The following is an 18,612-nucleotide window of genomic DNA, read 5'->3' as shown; positions in this document are numbered from 1 at the left end:
GGCAGGAAACACGATCTTCAAAGTCCAAAAGGAGGCTCACTGTTTCCTTGCAGATCAGTCAAGTTAAACCATCCGTTGGCAACAAATTCTGATTCATCAACAAAGAACACCTCGTATTCTGCTATAATTTACCTGGAGACAATTCGTCCTGAAGATATCAGTGTCCCCAAACCGGAGAGTTTATTCTCATTCCCCGAAACATAAGAGTCCTATGAAGTACTGCAGAAGGTGAACGACTTCGAATCATAACTTTTTCTCACTGAACTTAAATTCACAGAGCGGATGACAAAAGTCGTATTAATGCGCTATCCGCTAGACATGCCTCTGGATGCAATCCATACCATGGAAAACATCGAGAAAGCTGAGCGGCTCCGAGCCAAGAAGGACGGCAACGTTCCTACGAGTCAGGTCTTGAACCAGCATAAATGAAGTGCTTCAGGTGCCAGAGGTACAACTATCTCAGCGCTTGATGTCACTTTTAAGAATTATAAGTCATCTGCAGCGGTTCTCTCTCAACCAAGGACTGCTGGATAAACTAAAAATCAGGAGAGGCTACGGAACCCTCGGTGTCCGAACTGCGGCAAGAAACATCATACCTGGAACCTGCGCTTTATTCAATCCATCACAATTATATTTCAACAACTGATTTCCATGTAAACTTGACTTTTGCGGTGACTGTAACAATTAAATTTTCTTACACGTGTGAAAAGAGTATTAGAATTCTGGCCCGACATAGGTTATGTATATGTTGCTGTAATTATAAATTCAGTTTCCCGAGACTTTCCACAGGAAACAAAGAATATACTTACTGAGAATTATATACATGTATTTCTCAACGTATAATAACTGCCAGTTGACTTCGTTGTAACTTTAATGATTCTCATGTAGTCGATAGACTTTAAACCCAGAAATTCAACCAATCTGAATAAATTTTGCTACACTGTGTCAAAAAAGGGATTTAGTTGACAAAACTAATACTCCTCAGGAAATGAGCTCCTTGACAATGTGGTAAAATATTTGACAAAAACACTCTGACATTGTATTTGTAGTGTAGTGAATTTGTTGCATATAAACATAAAGTCACGTAGGTTCACACAAAGAATATATTTTAGTAAATGTAGAAATGCATATTAGATCTAAGCCTACACAGGAATAATATACATATAGAACAAGAGCTACCAATAATGACTAACTTTACAAATTTCAACCAATAGTTAATTGTCTTTCATTACCTGAAACGACCCGGCTCCTCATTGGTGGATTGCTCACTTGCACTCATAGTCCGAGAAGGAGCGTACTCAGTTGTACTCATGGTCAGCGTGGGAGAGACATACTCACTTGTACTCATGGTCAGAGGCGATATTCATTTGTACTCGTGGAGGGAGTAGGAGAAAACTCAGAGTAGGAGGTTACTCACTTATACTCATGGTCAGAGTAAGACGCAGTGTAGAAGGCAGAGTCGCTGAGGTGAGAATCTGCAGACTTTTCTGAGGCTCTGTTGGACCTCCTGAAGGAGGAGGAGTGAGTGCGGGAGCCTCCGCCGTGGTGACTGTGGTACCTTGATGGGATAGGAAAGGAACACAGGTCAGGGAGCCCAAACCATACACTACAGTTCTACTCTGCCTGTACTCCTCTTACTGTTCTATCCAGTCCAGTGGACAGGTGAGAATGTCATGGATTGTGTGGTACATACAAGAAACTCAAACCACTGGTAGACATTGTGGAGGATATTCTATAGGTTGGGGATATTTTTACATTTACCCTCTGGGAGCCTTGCTATTTTTCCATGATGATTGCTAGCGTCCATCCCATTCGAAATTGCTAATAGATGCTATTATTCTATTCTTTATTTGTAACAAATTGGATTACCCATTTAAAGAAAGCATAAACTACTATATAGAAAAATCTAATTTAATGCAACCAAATTTATCCTACTCAAACTTAGTGAAATTCGATATACCAGTAACCCGTAGAAGGTGTTTATGTGAATAACAGAAAAAGTTGATTAAATTTTCCTTATTTTAGCAACCAAACTTTAATATTATTTGTTCATGCATTAATTGTTTCAGCAGATATATATCTAGACTCCAGGAGCTGAACAATCCTCTAGACTCCAGAAGCTGAACAATCCTCTAGACTCCAGGAACTGAACAAACCTCTAGACTCCAGAAGCTGAACAAACCTCTAGACTCCAGAAGCTGAACAAACTTCTAGACTCCAGAAGCTGAACAAACCTCTAGACTCCAGAAGCTGAACAAACCTCTAGACTCCAGGAGCTGAACAAACCTCTAGACTCCAGGAGCTGAACAAACCTCTAGACTTCAGGAGTTGAACAAACCTCTAGACTCCAGGAGCTGAACCAAACTCTAGACTCCAGAAGCTGAACAAACCTCTAGACTCCGGGAGCTGAACAAACTTCTAGACTCCAGAAGCTGAACAATCCTCTAGACTCCAGAAGCTGAACAAACCTCTAGACTCCGGGAGCTGAACAAACTTCTAGACTCCAGAAGCTGAACAATCCTCTAGACTCCAGGAGCTGAACAATCCTCTAGACTCCAGGAGCTGAACAATCCTCTAGACTCCAGGAGCTGAACAAACCTCTAGACTCCAGGAGGTGAACAAACCTCAAGACTCCAGGAGCTGAACAAACTTCTAGACTCCAGAAACTGAACAAACCTCTAGACTCCAGGAGCTGAACAAAACTCTAGACTCCAGGAGCTGAACAATCTTCTAGACTCCAGAAGCTGAACAAACTTCTAGACTCCAGAAGCTGAACAAACCTCTAGACTCCAGGAGCTGAACAAAACTCTAGACTCCAGGAGCTGAACAATCTTCTAGACTCCAGAAGCTGAACAAACTTCTAGACTCCAGAAGCTGAACAAAACTCTAGACTCCAGGAGCTGAACAATCCTCTAGACTCCAGAAGCTGAACAATCTTCTAGACTCCAGAAGCTGAACAAACTTCTAGACTCCAGGAGCTGAACAAACCTCTAGACTCCAGGAGCTGAAAAAACCTCTAGACTCCAGGAGCTGAACAAACTTCTAGACTCCAGAAGCTGAACAAACTTCTAGACTCCAGGAGCTGAACAATCCTCTAGACTCTAGGAGCTGAACAATCCTCTAGACTCCAGGAGCTGAACAATCCTCTAGACTCTAGGAGCTGAACAATCCTCTAGACTCCAGGAGCTGAACAATCCTCTAGACTCCAGGAGCTGAACAGTCCTCTAGACTCCAGGAGCTGAACAATCCTCTAGACTCTAGGAGCTGAACAATCCTCTAGACTCCAGGAGCTGAACAATCCTCTAGACTCTAGGAGCTGAACAATCCTCTAGACTCCAGGAGCTGAACAATCCTCTAGACTCTAGGAGCTGAACAATCCTCTAGACTCCAGGAGCTGAACAAACGAGAGTAGCTAGCAGTAAGTCTGACAAGCTCACACACATGTCAAAGAATTACACACTTGTACTTGAGGTCGCAGCAATAAATAACGAGGAACCTGATTCAGAAGTATGTGACTTGGTTCATACTACCTGCCGTCTGATGACTGACGACGTGGTTGAAGAGCACATTTGATATTGTTGAAGCAATGTTGAGAATGCAGGCATCGCACTGCACGTATATAGGGCGGCAAACTAGGTCACAATTACAGAACCAACGAAGGAATGATGTAAGCTTGTTCCTCCACGTCCTAACCATGAGACAGACACACTGTTCATGTAGCCAGGCTTCCCACGCGCTGCTATATTCTCACGATGGTCATTACCATTCCCGATTACTCAGAGTCACTGGTGATGATTGATCCCTCCATGTATGAGGTGATAAAAGCTGTTGTCCAGGTTAGCTGTGATCAACCACAGTTAAAGACAAATCCAATGTATGTTTGCCAGGAAGACAGAGAGGAGGAGAAACACCATCATACACAAGGGTGATTACCAGTAGTTCCCAGGCTCTTTTCTAGAGGAAACTGAAAAAATACCTAAAGTAAACCATACCCCCGGCCGGGATTGAACCCGCGGTCATAGAGTCTCAAAACTCCAGCCCGTCGCGTTAGCCACTAGACCAGCTAGCCACAATAAGATTCATCCAACTAGGTATATTTCTACACCATAGGAAGGTTAGCACAGGCACCACTGTGACCACAAATGCAAGTTTTTACAGACGAATCTCCAGCTAGCGTGGCCGTGACGAACTCTAGCTCAAGTCCCTTCACTGCCGTCAACATGACTCAAGAAATCGTAATGACACGATTGCAAACAAACCATACCCCCGGCCGGGATTGAACCCGCAAAACTCCAGCCCGTCGCTGGACTTGAGCTAGAGTTCGTCACGGCCACGCTAGCTGGAGATTCGTCTGTAAAAACTTGCATTTGTGGTCACAGTGGTGCCTGTGCTAACCTTCCTATGGTGTAGAAATATACCTAGTTGGATGAATCTTATTGTGGCTAGCTGGTCTAGTGGCTAACGCGACGGGCTGGAGTTTTGAGACTATGACCGCGGGTTCAATCCCGGCCGGGGGTATGGTTTGTTTGCAATCGTGTCATTACGATTTCTTGAGTCAAATACCTAAAGTCTGTGCCTGATCAGCCGGGTTGTAGTTCTTACGATGGATTGCATGCGGCTAGGAGTAACAGCCTGGTTGATCAGGCCCTGATTCATCGGGAAGCCTGGTCGAAGACCGGGCCCCGGGGATTGGGAAGGGGCGTCGACCCCGCAGAACAACCTTTCACAGCCTCCAGCCTCCTCATTGCAACGTTCAAAACCCATAACTCACACCATATTACAATGTTGGTTCTATTATACTCCGGTACATTCCCTTTTTTTGTCTCCATAAGTAAATTTCTTTGTCACTTGAAGACGATGTAATCATTCCATCACCCTTAAAGTTTTGAGGTGGTCAGTCCCTCAGTCTGGAGAAGAGCATTGTTCCGTTGTCTGAAACAATATGAAGTTGCACCTCTCACTGTTTCCTTTCATCGGTTCCATGGTTTACCTAATTTCTCGAATGAAATGCTTGTGCAATATTTGCATATCTTTACTGAGGAAACGTTTCGCCAGCCGGTGGTTCTTCAGTCCAATAGAGAGAAGAATGGAGAAAGATAAGGTAATCAGTCCCTCAACCTGGAGTCGAAATGTTCAGTCCATCATCTTTCTCCATTCTTCTCTGTATTGGACTGAAGAAACCACTGGCTGGTGATATGTTCTCTAAATAAACTTTCCCAAATATTACACAAGTGTCTCATTCTTCAATTAGTCGTTTTCTAAACTATTTACATCACACTTCATTTTTCACAGTCACGTCTGTAAACATGTCCATTCTTAAATATGCGAAGACATAACTTCTTCCATCTTCTCTCCCTTTTATCTGATATCTAATCTATCGCTGACAAGAATTTTGGTCACTTTCAGCTCATTGCTTTTTCTTATGTTCATTTTTAATTTCTTGTATATACCCTTCCAAATTCCTACTTGAAATAAATAGTCTAATTCCATCCATAACGTTCACTGGTGAGTCAAAATACCTTATTGTTATTTTTGTTTTAATTATTACAAGGAACCAAAATTTTAAATTAAAAATATCCACAATGTATAAACAACAACAACAAATAACTGCTCTTATTTACATTATTCTTCTTCACATCATGACAGAGTTAACAGACACGTAAGTTCCTCCGTCTTCTAATAATATGGTCATTTTTCCACTATAATTTACCTTCTCCATAATTTCTATCGGATTTTCTTTGTCTGTTTCTTAAGGTGAAGTCTAGGAGATTTCTTTAATTCATGGTATAACTTAACAAATCTTTGAGGACAATTGTGTTGTAGAGATGTGAGCTTTGCTCACATCTCTACAACATGAGATGTGAGCAAAGTTCGTATCTCTACAACAAAGATATTTATGATGTGCGCTGTTAGTGTTATCGGTCTGAAATTCTTTCAAATGTTTTAAAGCCAACTTTGTGGAGTGGGGCTATATCTGTTGTTTTTAGTGACTGTGGGATGACCCCTGTGTCTACTCTCCCTCTCCATAGAATATTTAAGGCACATGAAAAGGGTTTCTTGCAGTTGTTGATGAACACGGAGTTTCACGAATCTGGGTCTGGGGCAGAGTGCGTGGTCAATGTTATTTATTTCTTTTTTAAAGTCCTGTGGTATTATGAGTACATCAAAAATTCTTGAACTAACCAAATTTTGAGTTTCGGTCATATAAGAATTTTTTTTGATTGTCAACCCTTAGTTTGATTAGCGGCTAACTAAACGTTGATTCATATTGGGACTTCAGTATCTAACTCATTTCTTTGCTGTCATCTGTTTAAGTCCCATCTCGTTTAAGCAGGGATCCAATATTGTATGGCTTCAAGAGCTTCCTCTGTTTCTTGGCCTTCTGTATGATTCCTTAAACTTAAGTTCGACACTTTCTATTTCTCTGGTCAGTGCCTCCTGTATTTCAGATAGACTGGCTCTTTTGAGGAGCTCTGCTATTCTTCATCCTCGCATGTAGAGGAAGCATCTCTCTCTTTTGAGTTTACATCTTCTTTTTTTTTTCTTGGGGGAATATGCTTTGAGCATACCTCAAGCGCAGCAGAGTTAATTATTTCTAGGAAAAATTGGGATCATTGTTGTTCAGGATATCTTCCCAGCTTGTTTCATTTAGAATATAGTTAATTTGATCCCACTGTATGTTTTTGTTATTGAAATTGAATTAAGTGAAGGCACCCTCATAACTGATCTCATTTTGTTGCTCGTGAGCCCCTGTACATACATGTCTGTACTTCGATTATGTTGTGATTCGAGTGCATTGTCTTTGATGCTGTTGTATTTCGTATCCAATCATCATTATTAGTGAAGATAAGCGAATTTTCTAGTCTTGTTAGCTTGTAGATGAATGGTTCAAAGAACCGACATGTTGTTAAATTAGACACATGTGCAACTCTTGGGTATCTTCATTGAGGAAACGTTTCGCCACACAGTGGCTTCATCAGTCCATACATAGGAGAAACTTGAAGAACAGGAGGAGAACGAGGTAATCAGTCCCTCAACCTTGAGACGATGTGGTCAGTCCATCAAGATTGATGGACTGACCACATGTGTCTAATTTAACAGTCTTGTTAGCTCCACTTGTGCTGGCTTAAGGTGAATTTGTTACAGAGATTTAATAGGTCATCTGAGCTGCCTCCTGGGGTTATCTTTGCTAAAATATTATTTATTACATTCTTCCATTTTAGGTGTCTTAAGTTGAACTCACCCAGCAACAAGATATTTGGGGCCGGGGTTGAAAGAGTTTCCAGACAGTGGTAAATTTTCAGAAGCTGTTCCTTGAATTGTTGGGAAGTTGTATCTGGTGACTTGTATACAACCACAATGACAAGGCTTTGGTTTTCAGTCTTAGCTGCCAAAACTTCAACTACATTATTTGTGGTGTTTAGTGATTTTGAACAAATGCGCGACTCTGTGACAAACAGGTCAACCTCGCCTTGTTGCCTGTTCTTTCTGTCGCATCTGAATAAGTTGTTCTCTGGTATCCATATTTCGATGTTAAAGTGATCTTCTGTGTGAGGTCTCTGTGGAAGCCGCGAACCTTGCCTCTGTCAGGAGTCCACTGATAAAAGATATTGTGTTATTTTAGGATGGCTTCAGACCCTGTATATTTGCCAGTACAAATGTTGTCGTACTGACTGTATACAGTCAGTACTAACTGTATACAGTCAGTGTGTTATGTGGGTTATGTTTTATCTACTGCCTAAATAAAATAATGGTATGCAGTACTGACAAGTTGATAAATAAGACACATGTGCAATAGTTAGATATATTTACTCTGGAACGTTTCGTCTTCAGTCGCTTCTTCAGTCGAGTACAGAGGAGGGATCAGAAGCAGTGAAAATGTTAAGATGATGTAATCAGTCCATCACCCTCGAAGACTTAGTTTTGAGGTAGTCAGTCCCTCAGCCTGGAGAAGAGTTCTGGAACATTGTGAAGCTTGACCAATATAAGGAAGACTTGTATACTGTCAGAGGTTAGGCGCAGAAAATTTTGATGACATAAAGAGGCGTGCTTACCCTGTATCCGACTGAAGAAGCCTACTGTAGAGGCGAAACGTTTCGGAATAACGATTCTTAACTGTTGCACATGTGTCTTACTTACCAACATGTCGGTGCTGTATACCATTATCACATTTACACTATCAGACACTGCAACACAACGGCATCATGGTATACTTGGAGAGGGTTTCGGGGGTCAACACCCCCGCGGTACAGTCTGAGACCAGGCCTCGTGGTGGATCAGGGTCTGATCAATCAGGCTGTTATTGATGGTCGCACGCAAACTGACGTGCGAACCACAACCCGGCTGGTCAGGTACTAACTTTAGGTGCCTGTCCAGTGCCTTCTTGAAGACAGCCAGGGGTCTACTGGTAATCCCCCTCATGTATGCTGGGAGGTAGTTGAACAGTCTTGGGCCCCGGATTCTCACTGTGTTGTCTCTCAGTGTACTCGTGGCACTCCTGCTTTTCACTGGGGAAATGTTGCATCTCCTGCCAAGTCTTTTGCTTTCATAGGGAGTGATTTTCGTGTTCAAGTTTGGTACTAATCCCTCTAGGATTTTCCAAGAGTGTATTATCATGTATCTCTCTCGGCTGCGTGCCAGGGAATACAAATCAAGGGACTTCAACCATTCCCAGTAATTTAGGTGCCTTATCGTACTTATGTGTGCCCTGAGGGTTCTTTGTACACTCTCCAAGTCTGCTATTTCACCTGCATTGAAGGGAGCAGTTACTGTACAGCAGTATTCCAGCCTAGAGAGAACAAGCGATTTGAAGGGAATCTTCGACAACTTTATTGCCTGACCACTAATTACGAGTGAGAAAGGTTGGATTTGAGGACTTGCCCAGTAGGTTTGCTACACTGCCTCTCAGTGACTACCTTCTTACTTCTACTATTCATTTAAATTCAATTCAATTCAATTCAAAGTTTATTCTCTATAAGTATTACAATGCTGAGTTTACAGAATTTGGTTATTGTGTGGTTTACATGTAGTAAAATAATAATTACAGAGTGTACCACTAGAACACCTAGCATGGCTAGGCATTTCCGGCAGACTTAGATTAATTCTTAAATTTAAAATATTACAAATTATGAGGTAAGTTGGTATTATGGCTAAGTGACTAAATACTAGTTTGTGAGTTTAGCAATGTGAATGCTTTTGTTTTGGCACTATACATAGTTTCAGTATTGAAGTATCACAGACCACGCCTCTTATGTCGTCAAGATTTTCTCCGCCTCACCTTGACAGTATATAAGTAATCTGTTACTTCAGCTTCGAACTGTTCCAGACTATGGAGCAAAATTCTTGTCCAGGCTGAGGGACTGACCACCTCAAAACTCCGTCTTCCAGAGTGATGGACTGATTATATCATCTTTATATCTCTACTGCTTCTGCTGCCTCCTCTGTATTAGACTAAGGAAGCCTTCTGTGTGGGCGAAACCTTAGGAAATAAAGATACCTAACTGTTGTACATGTCTTATCAACTTATGTACTACGGGCGATCAATATGGGTCACATATATGTGTTCACATGTATGTGTTGATGTGCTCGGGTCATCAATGATGGTCTGAACATATCAACTCCACTTCATATTCCCCTGTTATTCTCTGTACTGGACTGAAGAAGTCACTGACTGGCGAAACGTTTCTTCAGTAAAGATTCCCAAATGTTTCACAAGTGTCTCATTCTTCACCAACACACAGGTACACACAGGTACACACAAGTACGCACAGGTACACACAGGTACTATTCCGTAGATAATAACAAAGTGAGTCACACAGCTTGCGGTTTGATATACCAGACAAACTGACCATAATATGAATATTTAACTAAACTATACTCTCAAGGGACACGTAGTCTTGTGACATTATCACACCTGCACACTTGATTTCTCAGAATTTCTGAAATAAAATCAATGTCTTGTAGCTACGATAATACAGTGGCATGACATAAATATCTCCCGCTGGCAGAATGAAATATCTAATAACAAATAAAATACAAACACTTCTCACTCGTAAAACACTTCATCAACACTTAATCTATAAGATTAAACGTAAGTTCGTGTCAACAAACTTTCGTCTGTTTTGGTCTCCACCATCAGTATTATTAGTGAAGTTAGACAAGACAAAATGAAAAATCTCTGGAAAGCGGCACTTCCTGACTATTAACGTATCCTACTGTTATCTCTTAAATACACTTCATAACAACGAATAGACGTTTTAACGACCTTGTGTTCTTGTGTCCCAGGTGAGAACGAGTTACATCAGTTTATTACATGGGAGTGTACAGAGAGGACAACCAACACAGGTCAAAACCTACACCAACGTCACATGTTGACAAGGAATATATATATATATATATATATATATATATATATATATATATATATATATATATATATATATATATATATATATATATATGGATTAATACTATCATCAATTGTCTAGAAGTTTGAGGTAAGATGGATGAAGCAGAAGGCTCCACCCTCTTTGCGTTAAGAACGTTCCACCCTCCTTGCATCAAGAAGGTTCCACCCTCCCTGCATCAAGAAGGTTCCACCCTCCTTGCATCAAGAAGGATCCACCCTCCTTGCATCAAGAAGGTTCCACCCTCCCTGCATCAAGAAGGCTCCACCCTCCTTGCATCAAGAAGGATCCACCCTCCTTGCATCAAGAAGGTTCCACCCTCCTTGCATCAAGAAGGTTCCACCCTCCTTGCATCAAGAAGGCTCCACCCTCCTTGCATCAAGAAGGCTCCACCCTCCTTGCATCAAGAAGGTTCCACCCTCCTTGCATCAAGAAGGTTCCACCCTCCTTGCATCAAGAAGGCTCCACCCTCCTTGCATCAAGAAGGCTCCACCCTCCTTGCATCAAGAAGGTTCCACCCTCCTTGCATCAAGAAGGTTCCACCCTCCTTGCATCAAGAAGGCTCCACCCTCCTTGCATCAAGAAGGCTCCACCCTCCTTGCATCAAGAAGGTTCCACCCTCCTTGCATCAAGAAGGCTCCACCCTCCTTGCATCAAGAAGGCTCCACCCTCCTTGCATCAAGAAGGCTCCACCCTCCTTGCATCAAGAAGGCTCCACCCTCCTTGCATCAAGAAGGCTCCACCCTCCTTGCATCAAGAAGGTTCCACCCTCCTTGCGTCAAGAAGGTTTCACCCTCCCTGCATCAAGAAGGTTCCACCCTCCTTGCATCAAGAAGGTTCCACCCTCCCTGCATCAAGAAGGCTCCACCCTCCCTGCATCAAGAAGGTTCCACCCTCCTTGCATCAAGGAGGTTCCACCCTCCTTGCATCAAGAAGGTTCCACCCTCCCTGCATCAAGAAGGTTCCACCCTCCCTGCATCAAGAAGGTTCCACTCTCCTTGCATCAAGAAGACTCCACCCTCCTTGCATCAAGAAGGCTCCACCCTCCTTGCGTCAAGAAGGTTCCACTCTCCTTGCATCAAGAAGGCTCCACCCTCCTTGCATCAAGAAGGTTCCACCCTCCTTGCATCAAGAAGGCTCCACCCTCCTTGCATCAAGAAGGTTCCACTCTCCTTGCATCAAGAAGGCTCCACCCTCCTTGCATCAAGAAGGCTCCACCCTCCTTGCATCAAGAAGGTTCCACCCTCCTTGCATCAAGAAGGCTCCACCCTCCTTGCATCAAGAAGGTTCCACTCTCCTTGCATCAAGAAGGCTCCACCTTCCTTGCATCAAGAAGGCTCCACCCTCCTTGCGTCAAGAAGGCTCCACCCTCCCTGCATCAAGAAGGCTCCACCCTCCTTGCATCAAGAAGGCTCCACCCTCCTTGCATCAAGAAGGTTCCACCCTCCTTGCATCAAGAAGGCTCCACCCTCCTTGCATCAAGAAGGCTCCACCCTCCTTGCATCAAGAAGGCTCCACCCTCCTTGCATCAAGAAGGTTCCACCCTCCTTGCATCAAGAAGGCTCCACCCTCCCTGCATCAAGAAGGCTCCACCCTCCTTGCATCAAGAAGGCTCCACCCTCCTTGCATCAAGAAGGTTCCACCCTCCTTGCATCAAGAAGGCTCCACCCTCCTTGCATCAAGAAGGCTCCACCCTCCCTGCATCAAGAAGGCTCCACCCTCCTTGCATCAAGAAGGTTCCACCCTCCTTGCATCAAGAAGGCTCCACCCTCCCTGCATCAAGAAGGCTCCACCCTCCTTGCATCAAGAAGGCTCCACCCTCCTTGCATCAAGAAGGTTCCACCCTCCTTGCATCAAGAAGACTCCACCCTCCTTGCATCAAGAAGGTTCCACCCTCCTTGCATCAAGAAGGTTCCACCCTCCTTGCATCAAGAAGGCTCCACCCTCCTTGCATCAAGAAGGTTCCACCCTCCTTGCATCAAGAAGGTTCCACCCTCCTTGCATCAAGAAGGCTCCACCCTCCTTGCATCAAGAAGGCTCCACCCTCCTTGCATCAAGAAGGCTCCACCCTCCTTGCATCAAGAAGGTTCCACCCTCCTTGCATCAAGAAGGCTCCACCCTCCTTGCATCAAGAAGGTTCCACCCTCCTTGCATCAAGAAGGCTCCACCCTCCTTGCATCAAGAAGGCTCCACCCTCCTTGCATCAAGAAGCTTCCACCCTCCTTGCATCAAGAAGGCTCCACCCTCTTTGCATCAAGAAGGTTCCACCCTCCTTGCATCAAGAAGGCTCCACCCTCCTTGCATCAAGAAGGTTCCACTGTCCTTGCATCAAGAAGGCTCCACCCTCCTTGCATCAAGAAGGTTCTACCCTCCTTGCATCAAGAAGGCTCCACCCTCCTTGCATCAAGAAGGCTCCACCCTCCTTGCATCAAGAAGGTTCCACCCTCCTTGCATCAAGAAGGCTCCACCCTCTTTGCATCAAGAAGGTTCCATCCTCCTTGCATCAAGAAGGCTCCACCCTCCTTGCATCAAGAAGGTTCCACCGTCCTTGCATCAAGAAGGCTCCACCCTCCTTGCATCAAGAAGGTTCCACCCTCCTTGCATCAAGAAGGCTCCACCCTCCTTGCATCAAGAAGGCTCCACCCTCCTTGCATCAAGAAGGTTCCACCCTCCTTGCATCAAGAAGGTTCCACCCTCCTTGCATCAAGAAGGCTCCACCCTCCTTGCATCAAGAAGGCTCCACCCTCCTTGCATCAAGAAGGCTCCACCCTCCTTGCATCAAGAAGGCTCCACCCTCCTTGCATCAAGAAGGCTCCACCCTCCTTGCATCAAGAAGGCTCCACCCTCCTTGCATCAAGAAGGCTCCACCCTCCTTGCATCAAGAAGGCTCCACCCTCCTTGCATCAAGAAGGCTCCACCCTCCTTGCATCAAGAAGGCTCCACCCTCCTTGCATCAAGAAGGCTCCACCCTCCTTGCATCAAGAAGGTTCCACCCTCCTTGCATCAAGAAGGTTCCACCCTCCCTGCATCAAGGCACCACAAACCCTTGTAGACTATACAGTGGTACAGTAGATGTCTTATTTTACCGCTGGGTTCTAGGGATCCTATTATATCTCAGAGGAAAGGTAAACTGGGTTTTATTTCATATAGAAATAAGGTTTTAATAAAGTAGCCATTAGGGAATCCCTTCCCCAGGACGCTGTTCTTGTCACTGCAGACACATGTGTATCCTGACGACGACTAAGATATTTATTTTAGTTAAATTTAGTCTCCTGAAAGTACTAATTAGTCAGTAGTTTCATGTTACGTATTATTTAGTATTATTAAATCAGGAGTTGGCAGCATGTTATCAAATTATATTATAGTTTACTGAGGTGCATGAAGTTGTCTTTAATTAATTTATATTTTCTAATTTATCTCTTCCCTTCCATCAGTCATGTTCCAACAATCCTCATATTGTACCAAGATAATTCTGTGATAATCCTGTTGACCAGGAGGCCTGGTCACAGACCGGGTCGCGGGGGCGTTGACCCCCGGAACTCTCTTCAGGTAAACTCCAGGTAAACATGCATTGCAATAAGGGTATTTCTACTTAGTGTTTTCAATGGTTATTTCTACCGCACATATACTGATCATACATAAGTATTGTCCCTTCCTATCAACCATCTTACTCACAACAGTTGTAAACATTCTTGTAAACAGTGCTCCAGGGTGAGAGGAAACTAGGGTAACGGGAGCAAACTTTCCCAGACACATCAGTGGGGTAAATACGTGTATTATTGGTCTTATTTTTATTTAGCAGGAAGATAGTTAAAAAAACGATCAAAGAGTCGCTAGTGCACAGCCGTTTGCGGCTAAAAAAAGAATACTGAAAATTCATAATAAACAGTGAGGTGGGGCGTAGCTTACAACCTGGCATTTGGGCTCCCTTCCTGTAGTTAAAGGTGTGGGAGATGACGCAGGAGAGGATCCCGGAGAAGACAGGTAAGGTGGGAGAGGTTAAGGTCAAAGGGGATTAATATCTTCAAGAAGGAATTCGCCGACAGTCTTAATATTAACATCACACTGGGAGCCACAACAATAAACTATTACATAATATGAAGAGACGTTCTGTCCACTGAAGACTATTCTTGCCTGTTGTTGAGGTGTAGGTAACGACTCACCTTCTGGAAGAACGTATGGAGCGACCTCGCCTCTTCTTCTTGGGTCTTTTGGTACAGGCGTAGCAGCAGACCTTCCAGTAGAGGAACCTGAAGGAGTGGGCCATCCCGTCACCGATGTTGGCCAGACACAGCATCATCAGTGGTACTCCCGGGATGGCGTAGAATATAGTCACCACCTTGCCCCAGTCAGTCTTTGGTGCAATGTGCCCGTAACCTGTGAGTGGAGACTGTGTAAGTACCAGTCATAACCAATTTATGTAGTGTATGTGTATATGCATGTATGTGTATGTGTTTGTGTTCGTGTATATGCGTTCATATGCGCGTATATGTGTTTCTGTGAATGTGTACATACGTATGTGCCCTGGCCTGTATGTACTCACCTATGTGTAATTGAAGGCTCCTGGCCCTGCCTTTTCGTGTGTGTGTGTGTGTGGTGTGTGTGTGTGTATGTACTCACCTAATTGTACTCACCTAATTGTGGTTGCAGGGGTCGAGACTCAGCTCCTGGCCCCGCCTCTTCACTGATCGCTACTGGATCCTCTCTCTCTCTGCTTCCTGAGCTTTGTCATACCTCTTCTTAAAACTATGTATGGTTCCTGCCTCCACTACTTCACTTGCTAGGCTATTCCACTTGCTGACAACTCTATGACTGAAGAAATACTTCCTAACGTCCCTGTGACTCGTCTGAGTCTTCAGCTTCCAGTTGTGACCCCTTGTCCCTGTGTCCCCTCTCTGGAACATCCTATCTCTGTCCACCTTGTCTATTCCCCGCAGTATCTTGTATGTCGTTATAATGTCTCCGCTGACCCTTCTGTCCTCCAATGTCGTCAGTCCGATTTCCCTTAACCTTTCCTCATACGACATTCCCTTGAGCTCTGGGACTAGCCTTGTTGCAAACCTTTGTACTTTCTCTAACTTCTTGACGTGCTTGACCAGGTGTGGGTTCCAGACTGGTGCTGCATACTCCAGTATGGGCCTAACATACACAGTGTACAGTGTCTTGAACGATTCCTTATTAAGGTATCGGAACGCTATTCTCAGGTTTGCCAGGCGCCCGTATGCTGCAGCGGTTATTTGGTTGATGTGTGCCTCCGGTGATGTGCTCGGTGTTATGGTCACCCCAAGGTCTTTCTCCCTGAGTGAGGTCTGTAGTCTTTGTCCACCTAGCCTATACTCTGTCTGCGGTCTTCTTTGCCCCTCCCCAATCTTGTGTGTGTGTGTTTGTGTGTGTGTGTGTGTGTGTGTGTGTGTGTGTGTGTGTGTGTGTGTGTGTGTGTCTGTGTGTCTGTGTGTCTGTGTGTCTGTGTGTCTGTGTGTGTGTGTGTGTGTTTCTGTGTGTCTGTGCGCTCACCTACCTAATTGTGGTAGCAGAAGTCTAACCTCAGCTCCTGACACCAAGAAGGAGGCTAAATAATACCACGAAAATTTGTTCAAGGACGTGTTTTACAAGCAAGTTTTGACGGACTATCTAAAGTTCGCATCGCTATTGGGCCGTGCGGACGTGCTGCGCAGTAGCTCCTGATTGAGTTGGCTTTTGCGCAGTGGTGACGTGTACTTAGCTCTGTGAAGACCTGTTTGCGCGCTCTCTACGAATTGAAGCAAGATGCCCTCCATCGAGCAACTTTACCAACAGCTTAAGGAAGAATTGAGGATGGCGAAGATGGAGATTCGGCAACTGACCGAGGAAAACAAGAAGACTCGTAGTAGTCCTCCTGTTTTGAGTCCTCAGGTCAAGAAGGGAAACTGGCCAGTGGCTGGACAGCAGGGAACGAAGTTGAAGATCAAGAAGACGAATGGAAAGGTAGAAACGATGAAGAAGAAAGAGACTGCCGTGGAAACTGTTGTGGAAACTTCTAATACATTCTCAGTGCTACCCGACGAATGTGAGTCGACTACTGGGAACGTCACGACGAAAGACATTAAGGAAGGCAAGAATATAGTTGTTGTTGTGGATAGCCAAGTTAGGTATATGGATAGGGCGTTCTGCTTGAAGGACAGGAGTAGGAGACAGAGAGTTTGCTTTCCTGGGGCTGGGATGAAGGATATTGTTAGCCGTCTGGATGACATCATGAGAGGTAATGGGAGCAATCCTATTATCTGTCTCAGTGCTGGAGGCAACGATGTTGGCAGACGTAGGAGTGAAGACCTGATTAGCAGGTATAGGTCAGCAATAGAAATAATTAGGAGTAAGGGTGGGAACCCTGTCATATGTTGTATTTTGCCAAGGAGAGGAGTTGGAAATGAATGGTTGTCCAGGGTAATTGGTGTCAATTGCTGGCTGGACAAATACTGTAAGGAAAATGCGATAACATTCATTGACAACTGGGACCTCTTCTATGGCAGAAATGACATGTATGCCAGGGATGGGGTTCACTTATCTAGGTCTGGGGTGGTAGCACTGGCAACTGCAGTGGAGGGAGCCGTTAGGACTTTAAACTAGGAATAGTTAGTGGTATGGGTTTTGGCAGGAAAACTGTGAAGTCCCAGTGTAGTAATATTACGAGTTCTAGGGGAACTAGTAATAAGCAGAACGAGGTAGATATTGAAAAGCCAGGGACTTTGGGTGATAAGGACAGTAATAGGTTTAGTAAAAAAACAGAAATGAGCAGGAAGGGTAAAGAGAAAGGAGAGTCTTTCAATGTTTATTATGCTAATTGCCGTAGTGCTAGGAATAAGATGGACGAGTTGAGATTAGTTGCTAGTGCAGGTAACATTGATGTATTTGCCTTAACTGAGATGTGGTTTAATTCAAAAAGTCGGGACATGCCTGCGGAATGTCATATTCAGGGCTTTAAATTGTTCTAAGTAGATAGAAGTATCGGGAAGGGGGGTGGGGTGGCATTGTATGTCTGAGATCGCTTGAACTGTTGCATAAAAACGGGTATTAAGTCTGAAGTAACACATACAGAGTCTGTTTGGATAGAATTTTCAGAGGGGCATGAAAAACTGATTTTAGGAGTGATATACCGTCCCCCAAACTTAGATAGGGACCATGGGAGGAAATTGTTAAGGCCACAAGGCACAATAATGTAGTAATTCTAGGAGACTAACTTTAGTCATATTGATTGGAATTTCTTGACTGGGAATTTAGAATCATACGACTTCTTAGAAGTAGTTCAGGATTGTTTTTTGAAGCAGTTTGTAACAGAACCTACAAGGGAAAATAACCTGCTTGACTTAGTTATGGCAAACAATGAATCCCTTGTTAATAATTTAGAAATTTCAGAGGAACTGGGTGCTAGCGACCACAAATCAATTACATTTAGCATTGAATGGAAGTACGATAGTAGCGATAACTCAGTAACAGTCCCAGATTTTCGCTTAGCAGATTACGATGGGCTTAGAGAACACTTATCATCTGTTGACTGGGGTAACGAAGAGAGCTATCAATATGACAGTTTTCTGAACACTATACATGCTGCTCAAAGAACGTTTATCCCAAATAAAGAAATTAGATCAAATAGAAATGACCCAAAATGGATGAATAATAGGCTCAAATATCTACTAGGGCATAAGAAAGGATTTTATAGGCGTATCAAAAGAGGTGAGGGTCATCTTATGAATCAGTATATTGACATTAAGAGGGACATTAAAAAGGGGATAAGAAAAGCTAAAAGGGACTATGAAATTAAAGTTGCTAGGGATTCTAAAACTAACCCAAAAAGTTTTTTCCAGGTCTATAGAACAAAAGTTAGAGATAAGATAGGTCCCCTTAAAAATAACTATGGGGCACCTTACTGACAAAGAGAATGAAATGTGCTCGATTTTAAATAATTATTTTCTCTCAGTTTTTACACAGGAAGACACTAACAATATTCCAGTAATTAATTTTTATAGTGGGCTAGAAGAAGATATATTATGTAACATCACAGTCACTAGTGAAATGGTTGTGAAGCAGATAGACAGACTGAAGCAAAATAAGTCGCCGGGTCCTGATGAGGTTTTTTCAAGGGTTCTTAAGGAATGCAAAATGGAAGTCTGTGAACCATTAACTAATATTTTTAATTTATCTCTTCAAACAGGTGTAGTGTCTGATATGTGGA

At 43.6% G+C, this 18,612-nt stretch overlaps 1 protein-coding gene across 4 annotated transcripts in view; it reads right to left on the bottom strand.

Annotated features, from left to right (window-relative positions):
* The window catches only part of galene, a 568,102-nt gene that overhangs the window by 42,030 nt on the left and 507,460 nt on the right, over positions 1-18,612 (bottom strand). For 3 of the 4 annotated variants that reach the window (XM_070099988.1, XM_070099987.1, XM_070099990.1), the window contains 2 exons: positions 14,570-14,783; positions 1,418-1,558 (listed from right to left, as the gene is read on the bottom strand). In XM_070099988.1, the coding sequence (XP_069956089.1) occupies positions 1,418-1,558; positions 14,570-14,783 (355 nt within the window). The remainder of the gene's footprint in view (positions 1-1,417; positions 1,559-14,569; positions 14,784-18,612) is intronic. The other variant, XM_070099989.1, reaches the window with a different exon arrangement.

The sequence above is a fragment of the Cherax quadricarinatus genome, chromosome 71 (assembly GCF_038502225.1).
Source record: "Cherax quadricarinatus isolate ZL_2023a chromosome 71, ASM3850222v1, whole genome shotgun sequence".
Taxonomy (NCBI): Eukaryota; Metazoa; Arthropoda; class Malacostraca; order Decapoda; family Parastacidae; genus Cherax; species Cherax quadricarinatus.
This window is presented reverse-complemented; position numbering and strand designations above follow the sequence as displayed.